The following is a 13,008-nucleotide window of genomic DNA, read 5'->3' on the forward strand; positions in this document are numbered from 1 at the left end:
GCTCCCAAAAGCTGCTGGGTTCCCTAGCCACTGGCAAGTTCTCATAAACACACCCCTCATCTGGACAGAAATGCAGATGGGCTCTAACTGCCCAGGGCAGAGAGTCATTGGGTATCAGACAGCTTGGGAAGGGCGAGCAAGAGCAAAAATGAAGGAAGAGAGGCTGAGTGCTCAGGATAAACTGGTAGAGTGACCAGACTAGGGGAAAGAGCCTGGAAGGAAAAGGAGCAGAGATGAGTTTCTTTTCAATTAATCATGGCCCAAAAAGGAAACTAGCAGTGGAGGTGCTGGGATATTACAAAATGGCTGAGTTCATGCCCCATCTCACTCTCCTTCCCATTCATGACCCAGCTGGTGTAAACTTTTCTGTCCTACAGTGCATGCAACTATCCGCCTCATCCTCTAGCCCAGGGGTCGGCAACCTCTGGCATGCGGCTCACCAGGGTAAGCACCCTGACGGTCCGGACCAGTTTGTTTACCTGCCACCTCTGCAGGTTCGGCCGACTGCGGCTCCCACTGGCCGCAGTTCACCTCTTTGGGCCAATGGGGGCGGAGGGAAGCCGTGGCCAGCACATCCCTCAGCCCGCACTGCTTACCCTGGCGAGCCGCGTGCCAGAGGTAGCCGACCTCTGGGCTAGACAAAACTTGTAATCCTTTCATTGCCAAAACACATCCACCTACTGTTCCAATAGGTGTAACCCATTCAGTACCGGAGTGCAAACAATACTTCCATCTCAACACTGAGGGCGAGAGAGCAAGTGCGAGACATATTCAAGGGCTTATTAAGCTATTAAATGGTTAACTCAGAAAGACATATTAATTATCTCAAAAGCCCTTCTTGAAAAATAGTACAATGCTCCAAAGGGAAATGCAGCAAAAGAGAAACTGGAGGATGCACCCTGCAGAGCTGGTTTCCTCCTTCCTTCTGCCTTTACTACAAAAAGAACAGAACTAGGCTTATATCAGGAGAGGTTTGGGCTTGTTATGGGTTTTCTCTGCAACCAGTAGAAGCTAGTAGTATTTGCCAGGTATGCTATACTTACATTCATAGCACCACCTGGTTTTAGAAATGCAGCATTACAGATACCCATTGATAAGAATGGAAAAATCACCAAACACTAATTTGGTTGTTCTAATTTTTGCATGATGGCATTTCCTAAATTTGAGTGTTTCACTTTGCAAACGCAATGTTCTTTTAGCACAGTTTTTAATGTAATTTTATATATAATGGACTCCTGACCTCTTTCTTTTCTCTTCCTGCTGAATTTAAACAAGTTAGTTGGTGGCCCACAATTCTGTGCCACCTCTGTAGAGTGACATCCTCCCAAGAAGGTTTCATACATAACATACACCACCTCAGTGCACTCACTCTGAAGCCAGTGTAACTGTTTGAGGATCTGCCATCTTATTACTTATTTCAGAGTAGCAGCCGTGTTAGTCTGTATCTGCAAAAAGAAGAACAGGAGTACTTGTGGCACCTTAGAGACTAACAAATTTATTAGAGCATAAGCTTTCGTGGACTACAGCCCACTTCTTCGGATGCATATAGAATGGAACATATATTGAGGAGATATATATACACACATACAGAGAGCATAAACAGGTGGGAGTTGTCTTACCAACTCTGAGAGGCCAATTAATTAAGAGAAAAAAAAACTTTTGAAGTGATAATCAAGATAGCCCAGTACAGACAGTTTGATAAGAAGTGTGAGCATCCTTACAAGGGGAGATAGATTCAATGTTTGTAATGGCTCAGCCATTCCCAGTCCTTATTCAAACCGGAGTTGATTGTGTCTAGTTTGCATATCAATTCCAGCTCAGCAGTCTCTCGTTGGAGTCTGTTTTTGAAGTTTTTCTGTTGTAATATAGCCACCCGCAGGTCTGTCACTGAATGACCAGACAGGTTAAAGTGTTCTCCCACTGGTTTTTGAGTATTTTGATTCCTGATGTCAGATTTGTGTCCATTAATTCTTTTGCGTAGAGACTGTCCGGTTTGGCCAATGTACAGGGCAGAGGGGCATTGCTGGCACATGATGGCATATATCACATTGGTAGATGTGCAGGTGAACGAGCCCCTGATGGTATGGCTGATGTGATTAGGTCCTATGATGATGTCACTTGAATAGATATGTGGACAGAGTTGGCATCGGGGTTTGTTACAAGGATAGGTTCCTGGGTTAGTGGTTTTGTTCAGTGATGTGTGGTTGCTGGTGAGTATTTGCTTTAGGTTGGGGGGTTGTCTGTAAGCGAGGACAGGTCTGTCTCCCAAGATCTGTGAGAGTAAAGGATCATCTTTCAGGATAGGTTGTAGATCTCTGATGATGCGCTGGAGAGGTTTTAGTTGGGGGCTGAAGGTGACAGCTAGTGGTGTTCTGTTATTTTCTTTGTTGGGCCTGTCTTGTAGGAGGTGACTTCTGGATACTCGTCTGGCTCTGTCAATCTGTTTTTTCACTTCAGCAGGTGGGTATTGTAGTTTTAAGAATGCTTGATAGAGATCTTGTAGGTGCTTGTCTCTATCCGAGGGATTGGAGCAAATGCGGTTATATCTTAGAGCTTGGCTGTAGACAATGGATCGTGTGGTGAAACCTACTGACCGCTACACTTACCTACATGCCTCCAGCTTCCATCCAGGACACACCACACGTCCTTGGCAAACTGACGTGGGGTAATCCTGAGTGCAGATCCCTTGAGATAAATGTTGCAGTGAAGACAAGCCCATGGAGACACACCTCTGAACACTTCCAAGTAAAATTCCCCCTTGTCCCTTGGAGCAGTAGTAAATCTACTGCTTTGATATACCTAGACTCTGGCCAATGGTGGAGGGGAGGCATGTGTGTGGAGACACATTATCACCCATTATCTGTCCATTATCACACGTTTCCATTCCCTTGTTCAGGTGGGTAACCTCATTTACTCAAAGTCTGGGTAGGGCAGGTAGGGGCTTAAGGAGCCCCTCTCTTGCTCCCCACATGAGCGTGTAGTCCAAGTCATAGTCTCACCACTCTTAACCCCTGTGTGCATCATTTTCTCATCTGTAGAATGGGATAATATTATCACAGCAGTGTTATGAGGATCTATTTGTTAGGGCTGCATTCGTCATTGTACAGAGCTTGAATGCAGTGAGGGGGTGAAGGAAGGGAAGGATAGGGAGCCAGTTGCAGTTCCCTGAGTCAGCTTACCGATTTTGCTCTAAAGAAAAGCTGCAGGGGGGCAGCTTTAATTTATACAGACTTGGAAGGATTAGATTTGTATTGGTAAATGTCCATAAACATCAATTTTACTGTACACACACAATCCAAAGAAAAATATTTCCTTCAATAATAATCAACATTTACAGATAGAGTAAGAAAAATGTCACATGAGAACTTAATAGAGTCAAACTCAGAGTGATTTAGACCTCTGAATTAGGCTGGTTACAAATGGACTAGCAAATGAATAGTAAAAACAGGTGTGATTTGTTGACTGAGGTATATTATTTTGTATATTTTGACACATAAACAATTTGTGTTTTAATGGTTTATACAGCTTTAACATTTTGAATCTGAAAATCTACTGTCATTCAATAATTGTCTGACATCCCTTCCCTCCATAATTTCATGCAACTGTGAACATTTAAATCAATAAAAACAGAAAAAATGCTTAAAAATAAACATTGGTATTATCCATCAAAATTATTTTAAAAATCGAATTCTGCCAGGTATAAATTTATACCAGCAGAGAATGCAACAAAGTGAACTAAGTAGACTGAGGATCCACCCCATTAAATGTTTGTGAGGTGCTCAGACACTGTGGTTATTGGAACCACAAAAGTAACTAGATAGAGCTACTATGTATTTACCATCAATATACTAGAAATGTAGCAATTTTTGCTCTGCTAATCTAGAAACATCCGGTGGTCTCACTTTATTTCTCAACAAATAATAAAGAGCATAGTACTATAAGGAGGGGGCATATTATTAAATCTTCCTTACTTGTACACTTATCCACAGAAACTTTGTTAATATATTATGAAGAATTAAAACTGAACTGCACTTGTCAACGTAAGAATATAAGAACGGCCATACTGGGTCAGACCAAAGGTCCATCTAGCCCAGTATCCTGTCTTCCAACAGTGGCCAATGCCAGGTGCTCCAGAGGGAATGAACAGAACAGGCAATCCTCAAGTGATCCATCCCCTGTCACCCATTCCTAGCCTCTGGCAAACAGAGGCTAGGGGCACCACATAAGTGAACAAGGTACATTCGGTGACGTATTAGCCTTGATTTTAAAAAATTCATGTTTGTTAAAATGCTTATTCACAAACCCTTAATGGGTCTCCACTCATGCCAGGTAGAGAGGTTCTAACTTTTTGTTATTAGTGGGAAGGGAAAATTGCTGCTTTAGCAAACGTGATTTTTTGTATGCCATTGTATCTGTATATTGGTTCATATGCTATCTATTTAATTTAGTAGAAACCATCACAGTGAGTAAAAAACTACAGCACATACATCTTACCATTTCCATTTCCTTCCAAAGTGGGATTAATTAAAAAGTCAGCTTTTAACTTTTGATTTATTTTTCTAAAGTCAGAAGTTCCTGCCCAGCTTATTGCATTACAATAAGTGTGAAACTGTCACACCCTCTCCACATTCTGTGTGGGCTTAGGGTTGCCACCTGTCTGGATTTTACCCAGACAGTCCAGTTTTTGGCTTCTGTGTCTAGGTGCCATTTAGGGTTCCAGGTGTCCAGTTTTCAATGGGAAAGTCTGGGCAAAAATGGCACCCAAACCAAAATGGCACCCAAACCAAAAGTCTGGTTACGGTGGGGCCAGGGAAGGTGTCAGGTCATTAACTTACACCAGCCTCTGCTTAGCCAGGGCCACCTCGTACCTGCAGGCAAACTCCTTGAGACACCAGCGAGTAATGGGGGGTGGAAGGGAGAGCAGCAAGTGATGAGGAGAGAGCCTTGGGTGGGAGAGACAGAGCAGGAGCAGGGCCTTGGGGGAAGAGGCAGAAAAAGGGGCAAGGCCTGTGGGAATAGCTGGAGAAGGGGTGGGGCCTCGAGGGAAGAGGTGGAGCAGGGATGGGGAAGAGGCAAGGCAGGGGGCAGAGCCTCAGGGGTCTAGTTACCAGCAATTAGAAAGGTGGCAACCCTATGTGGGCTACCTATATCCAGCTATCCACAACACCCCCTCCTGCGCTGGTGCATGGGGAATGGGCAGACAGGGGTAGGAACTCTGCCCTCCCAATGTTCTAGCCAGCACAGCGAGCTGGCATAAAGGGGAAAGTAATCTGTGCCAGATACAGGGCTGATGCAAATGATTCCCCACCCTGGGAAGAGGGGAAACCATGAACCAGCTTGTTCCTCTCTGATTCACAATATGGTCCCTGGTCTGTTCTGGGTAATACAACTATTCAGAGAACATAGGAACTTCCAAACTGGATCAGACCTAAGATCCATCTAGTCCAGCAACCTGTCTCAGAAAGTGGTTACTACTAGATGCCTCAGAGGAAGGTATGGGAACCCCACAGAAGACAGATGTGGAATAACCTGCTCCCCACATAGGTCTTATGCTGGTATCTAATAGTTATTAACTGGTTTAAGCCCTAAAGCACTAGGCTTAATATCCCTTTCAAAAACTGTATTGACATTAAGTGTGATAATATTTTTATACTAGATAAATATCCAAACCCTTTTGGAATCTTGTGTGGAAAAGGATTTCTTGTATTGGTTTACAATTTCCCACCTTTTAATTTCACTGAGTGTCTCCTGAGGGCTTGTGGCCCTCATTGCTTTGGTTTTGTTCAAATAACGGTAGTAGTTAACATTAGGAAAGAAGACAGAACTGAAGGCTGCCTAACCAGAGTAGCATTGAGAAAGATACAATGCTATACAAAGCTGTGGTTAATTCAGAAGTTATTTTAGCAATCGGGTAAACATAACAAGGAAAAATACAAAATACATTTTATGTGGGTGTACTTAGAAAAATACTCCAGGCTAGGTGTAAAATACTTAAGAATATGAGGAAATTCAGAAGCCTCCTCACCTACATACAAACATGAACATCATGATTTCCAAGGTTATCACTTTTAGAAATACCATTCCAAAATCACCTCCTGGTAACAACAGAGTGGTTAACTGAAACACTGATAGGCTGACTTCTGTGCCATCAGTTTAGGAAGCAGTACTTCCTAGACTAAATCAAAAGTACAAAATCTTCACTTGACTTGGGGTCCTGTGAAGAAATCCATTTATTATTCATTATTATTAATAATATTTGGCTATCAGTATTTTTTCATTCCATCCCATTTTCATTCAATATTGTCTTAGTCACTTTTATTCAATAAGCACCAAGATCCTGCATTTGATGCATTGCACATAATTTGGTCGGTGTCAATCAACAAAACAGATTTGTAGTATTGAGCCTTGTTGTTCCTCCATCAATGTGCTCTGTTCTGTTCTAATTCAATCCATGTCATTTGGAAGAAGAATGGGACCCAAAAAGAACCAAAGGAAAATCCTCATCTGATGTAAACTGTGAAAGCTTCAATGATTTCACTGGAGCTATAATAATATACACTCACAGAGGATCTTTTCCCAAATCTTTTGACATTCATTTGCTTACTCATTCTTGCATTTTATTAAGGATATATTAAGCACTATAACTTTCAGTCAGTCTGTTCCCAGATTCCAAAATATCAAGAGTTCTATATACAATACCTGTTCCTGCTTCCACTGACTTTAGTAGGAGCAGAATTATTAATTAATCATATTGTCATTTGAACGCTGAAGCCTGGCCTACAACATTTGAGGATAATTGCATAGGAGTCACATGACAATTGCAACAGCCTTTAGAAGCTGTTAATTGCTCAAAACTCTATATTTACTAAAAAGATATCTGAGATCCAGCTTAGTATTGAAAAAATCACCAGGTGGTGCTGTTACACAACCTCACAAATTATTTTATATAACATTGGACCATGTTATATAATTCTGTTATATAATTATACATTGATGGGGAGGGCTAGCTCAGTGGTTTGCACATTGGCTTGCTAAACCCAGCATTGTGAGTTCAATCCTTGAGGGGGCCATCTGGGGCAAAAATCACTACTTGGTTCTGTTAGTAAAGGCAGGGGGCTGGACTCAGTGACCTTTCAAGGTCCCTTCCAGTTCTATGAGATAGGTATATCTCCATATATTAGCATGGTTCAGTCTTTGAAGAAATGTTTTTATTGTGTTACTTTAGTGATGTAGTTTCTTTATGCGGGATCTGTGGTGAATGGCAAGGAAATTTTCTTTCTCCCTTAATCTCTCTAATCAGGGTCAATTCTTGAGGCACAGTTGCTCCCTGGAAACAAGGAATTGGTTTTTGTCCTAAGATTCCTAAAAGAGGAGATTATTTGCATGCTGTTTGTCCACCTCCATTCCAAGACAAGTGTAGCTAGTGTTAAATAAATAAGCTGCACTAAGAATATGTGTCACTGATTTGTTTTCCAACCGGAAGTTGACCTGCAAGGCTCTAGAATATGTTACCACTAGGCAGAGGGGCTACAGAGGGGCCTGACCCTGCAAGGTGCTGAGCAGTTTCAAACCCATTGACTTCAATATGACTTGAGGATACGTACCACCTCTCTGGATCACGCCCGCATTCATGTTTCTACAAGAACAGGGCAAATTTTACTTTACACCATGGGACACAGATATTATAAGTAGGATTAATAAACGCAGCATCCTAGAAGCATTCCATAACTGTAAACCAGGGATCGGCAACCTTTGGCACGCGGCCCATCAGGGAAATCTGCTGGCGGGCCAGGCCAGTTTGTTTACCTGCAGTGTCTGCAGCTCCCACTTGCTGCAGTTCACCACTACAGGCCAATGGGAGCTGCGGGAAGCAGCGCAGGCCAAGGGATGTGCTGGCCGCTGCTTCCCGCAGCCCCCATTGGCCTGGAATAGTGAACCACGGCCAGTGGGAGCTGTGATCGGCCAAATCTGCAGACGCTGCAGGTAAACAAACCGGCCCAGCCTGCCAGCAGGTTCGGCCGATCGCGACTCCCACTGGCCACAGTTCACCGCTCCAGGCCAATGGGGACTGCGGGAAGGGCAGCCAGCACATCCCTCGGCCCACGCTGCTTCCAGCAGCACCCATTGGCCTGGAATAGCGAACCGCGGCCAGTGGGAGCTGCGATCGGCCAAACCTGCGGATGCGGCAGGTAAACAAACTGGCCCGGCCCATCAGGGTGCTTACCCTGGTAAGCCGCATGCCAGAGGTTGCCGACCCCTGAGCTAGCACCTTGTCTGCCACCGTCACACCTCCCTCTAAAAATGTTAACTATTAACCCAATTGAAAGGGCCTGAATAAAGGGAAGGGGAGAGGTGGAGTGGAGAAGGAGGAGGAGGTGGAGAAGATAATAAATGGATCACAAATGGGCATACTAAAACATCTTTGGAGGAAAAAGCTTTAAGCCTATTTAAGATACAGCATCCATTCTTGGTGATGTATGCTCAGGTGGTTGGATCTTACATCTTGCTATTGCAACTATAAACAAAACTCATTAAGCACTTTAGAAAATAGCTAAAAACTATTCTTTGGTCCAAAGGGCAGAGTGAATATGATTTAATGTGGTGGGAATGAACAAACTAAGAGTTTTATCATGTGTTAGATTAACTTGCTCTTAAAAAAAAATTCACCAAAACATACATTTTTTAACCAGGTCTAATCTCTACCATCTCAAGATTCTTCTTTTGTGAGAAAAGGTACCTGAAGCTTTTCCATTTGTCCCAGCCCAGAAGAAACCACTGAATCTATCTCACTATCATGGGAAAACTGCCAAACAGCACCATAGAGATGCTTAAGAACCAAATGCTGCAGACCACTTTGCCTGTCCTCTACTTGTTCATCTTCACCATCAGCATTCCCCTCAATTCTATCTCTTTGTGGTTCCTTTGCCGTCACTCAAGGCCTTGGACTCCCACCATTGTGTTTTCAATTAACCTGACACTCACGGACTTGCTCTACAGCATGCTCCTCCCTTTTCAAGTTGTCTACCACTTACGGGGAAATGACTGGCCCTTTGGACAGGTTCTGTGCCGCATCGTAACGGTTCTATTCTATGCAAACATGCACTGTTCTGTTTTAACCATGACGAGCATCTGCATAGAGCGCTACCTGAGAATTGTTCACCCGCTGAAGCACAGGACCATAAGACCCATTAGAACAGCTCTCCTGACATGCATCATCATTTGGATATTTGTTTTACTGCTGCACTTCCCACTCATGAAGACAAACCTAACCTTCCATGTAGAGGAGCTGCAGATAACCACTTGTTTTGATATATTGCCCAAAGCTATGTTTCCTTCAAGAAATCATTTCATTGCCTATTTTGGCTCTCAAGTTCTTCTGTGCTTTCTCCTACCTTTGCTAATAATGGCATTCTGCTACACCTTAGTCATTCGGACTCTTCTCAATTCCCCTCCCACACAACTAAGGGAAATTAAGAAGCAGACAATGTATTTGATAATAGTGTTGCTTATAGTCTTTGTAGTATGTTACGTGCCCAATATTGTGATATCAATCATCCATTTTGTCTATACTACCCAAAATAAGACTGCTTATGTGGAATATAAGCTGTCTCTGGCTTTGAATAGCCTTAATTGCTGCTTCGATCCACTTGTTTATTATTTTGGTTCCAAAGAGTTTCGACAAAAGATACAGAAGAAGCTCTGCAAATGCATGCTTGATATATTCAGTGAAACGGTCAACACCTTTTCGGAACAAGATGTGCCAATAACATGCAGAGAACACGCGCCAAATAATTAAAAAATGTATTTGATCTGGAACAGATTATATTAGTCATTGCACCGAATCATCATCCAGAGATTTTAGAAGTTGTTCTATTTTAAAACACAGACTGTCAAGAGATACAGAAAAGTACACCAGGCAATATATTGCCACAACTTATTCTGGAAACAAACCAGGTACTCAGGAAGGCTCAACGTCCATGGAAAAAGGCACATCTCTTAACTTGCCAAGAACAATGCATTATGGGACATAAATTACTATAAATTAGCAACACAAGAAATGTGTCAGTGCCAGGCAGGGGCGGCTCCAGGCACCAGCGCAGCAAGCGAATGCCTGGGGCAGCAAGACACAGGGGGCGGCCTGCCGGTCACTGTGAGGGCGGCAGGCAGGCGGCTTTCAGCGGCACACCTGCCGGAGGTCCGCCGGTCCCACGGCTTTGGCGACAATTCGGTGGCAGGGACGCCGATGGTGCGGCACTGGCGCGCCGCTGAATCCACATGACCAGCGGACCGCCTGCAGGCGCACCGCTGAAAGCTACCTGCCTGCCATGCTTGGGGCGGCAAAAAACATAGAGCTGCCCCTGGTGCCAGGTACCTGCATTCCCTTGGAATGTGTTTCTGGAACATTTTCTAAAACCTGTTTCCCAGTTCAGCATTTCTAAAATAAATAATTGACAGCAATAAAATAAACACCACGTTTGTGAGGGGCAGAGGAATAGCTGAGCCTAAAATGATTCACATCCCTTGACTTAGGAGTAAGCAAAGACTGGTGATTAGCATCTGTAATGGGGAAAAGCCAAAAGACATGCAGACAAGGTTTAATCTGGTCATGCAAATTTTATTTCCTCCTTATCAGTATTTACTTGACTGGCATATTCAGTCTGAAAGCATAAAGTTTATGCTCCTTTTTCACTGACACTGCTTTGACAGGCCATTTATAGACAAGGCCCGTTTTACTATGCAATGTATTATACCTCACTTATGTGGCAAGACCCAGCAAAGAAGAGAACCCACCAGCAGCAGCCTACTGGTCCAAACCTTTCTGGTTTCAGAGACTGGTCTAGTGCAGCCTAACCCAAACCCATAGTGCTCATGGATTGGCTCTAAGGGTATGTCTACACTGCAGTTAGACCCCTGTGACTGGCCTATGCCAGCTGATTCAGGTTCACTGGGCTCAGGCTAAGGGGCTATTTAATTGTGGTATAGACATTCCGGCTCAGGTTGCAACCCAGACTCCAGGACCCTGTGAGGTTGGATGGTCCCAGAGCGTGGGCTGCAGCTTGAGCCTGAACATCACCACCACATTTAAACAGCCCCTTAGTCTGAGCCCTGTAGCCTGAGTAACAGGCCAACTATGGATTTTTAATTGCAGTGTAGTCATATCCTAAATTCCCCCTCCCTTGGTGTTATGCTGCAGAAACAACAGCAGCTCAGGGTCGGTGTGGGGAAGGTCTCTTGTCAGGCAGAGCTTGGTCTCAGGGGAGTTCTGAGCAGTGGTCTGCAGCTGAAGTGCTGTTAAAATTCAAAGGAAGCAGATTTGCAAGTGCGACTTCTCTCCTTAGAAGCTCTGCAGCTGAGGAAGGCACCTGTCATGCAGGGTTCCCGAACTCTTCCTATGCAGCCTGTCTGCCCTGAAAGGTTGAGTGCCTCCTGCTCCGACCACTTCTCCATATATTTTATTTTATCTACTCAGCTATTTTCTGCCCCTCCCCACCACTATTCCATCAGGCTCACTGGCTGTCCATATAAATTGTACAAAAAGGAAATTATGCAGCAGTGTAGTCCTGTAGGCTAATGCACTGTCCCGTGCACCAAAGAATACTTTCCATTCACAGGATTTTGGTCCTTTTTTTCTCCTGGGGTATGGTTTTATTTCTTCAAAAATAAAGCTGTTTAACGAACGTTCAACATATCAGTTGTGTCTTTTCCCTGTCCCAGTGTCCTCTTCAGAAGCCTATCTGTTCCCCTCAGCTCTTATGCTCATTCCTAGCCTGATTCCTGCAGAATTTACACTCCACAGGCCATCAACTTGGAAGCTGCATATGAACTAGGTTCTCACTGATTAGACATCTAACTATCTGATTGGTAAGTGCACATTTAGAATTTTGCATGTACACTTGCGCACATAAGCTTATAGATCCAAACACATTTCGAGACCGAGAGCCAAGTGTTGCTCTCATTTACATTGCAGTAAATATGGAATAATTCCACAAACTTCAAAGGTATTATTCTAGTTTTACACCAGCATAACCAAGAGCAGAATTCAGCCACAGGTTGAGACCCCTTTGACATCAAATCCAGTTACTTTATGATCTCAGGGAATAGTTATAAGAAAAGGAACTGTAGCCTAGTGTTTAGAGTATGCAACTGGGAACAAGGATTCTAATCCAAGTGCATTAATATTATCAGGCAAATCACCTAACCTCTCTGACTCAATTTCTCCGTCAGTAAAATGAGGATAATAAATTTTCGGTACCCATGAAGGGTGTTGAAAAGGTTAATCAATAAATATGTTTTTCAGCACTTTGAAAAAAATCAAAACCTTTATTGTATATATGTGCTAAAATTAACATTCTGTACATTTTTTTTTAACAAAACCACTTGCAATTTAACTGTGCTAATGACACCTTTAAGAGATGGAGCACGATAGTCTGAGACTGGGTGGGGTACTTCCTTCCTGACACACTTTCTCAATAAATGAGTAGTAAGAAACAAGTAGGTTGTTTATTGAAAAGGGGGAGGGGAAAACCTTTTCAAAAGAAATGTATAAAATCTGACACCCAAGCTATGTCCTCGAGTCACAACATTTGATCAGTCTGTGGATGATCAGGAGTACTCAGATACTACAACAAGGAGCATCACAGATTTAAAAATAGCTAGGGCTGCGTACAACTGAATGGTTGTGGTCATATATACAAGGAGCGGGTATGACATGAAAGTGTGAAAGCTGTGAATCCCAACACCACGGCCTTTGCCGAGCTCAGGTGCTTGTCAGAGACAAGGCAGCCAGTTTGAGTCACAAGACATTGAGCCTGGGGAGCCTGTCTGGTTTTCATTGAAAGTTCTGACAGAATTGACACATTCCCATGAAATATTTCAATTCCCTCAAATCGTCATTTTCCAATAGAAAACTTTCATTGGAAAAATGTTAACCAGCTGTACTTCATATTAGATAGCACTTCACATTGCCTTCATTTGCCGCTGTGAGCACTCAGACGTTCAGCAAATCGG

At 43.4% G+C, this 13,008-nt stretch overlaps 1 protein-coding gene across 4 annotated transcripts in view; it reads left to right on the forward strand.

Moving 5' to 3' along the window:
* Window positions 1-10,254, forward strand: part of LOC117870421 (P2Y purinoceptor 8-like) — a 49,556-nt gene extending 39,302 nt beyond the window's left edge. For 3 of the 4 annotated variants that reach the window (XM_034757581.1, XM_034757572.1, XM_034757564.1), the window contains exon 2: window positions 8,691-10,254. In XM_034757581.1, the coding sequence (XP_034613472.1) occupies window positions 8,795-9,796 (1,002 nt within the window). In that variant the 5' untranslated portion in view covers window positions 8,691-8,794 and the 3' untranslated portion in view covers window positions 9,797-10,254. Of the gene's footprint in view, window positions 1-4,172; window positions 4,236-8,690 lie in introns of those variants that run through there. The other variant, XM_034757589.1, reaches the window with a different exon arrangement.
* Window positions 10,255-13,008: the final 2,754 nt, after the last annotated feature.

This window comes from Trachemys scripta, chromosome 1 (assembly GCF_013100865.1).
Source record: "Trachemys scripta elegans isolate TJP31775 chromosome 1, CAS_Tse_1.0, whole genome shotgun sequence".
Lineage (NCBI taxonomy): Eukaryota > Metazoa > Chordata > Testudines > Emydidae > Trachemys > Trachemys scripta.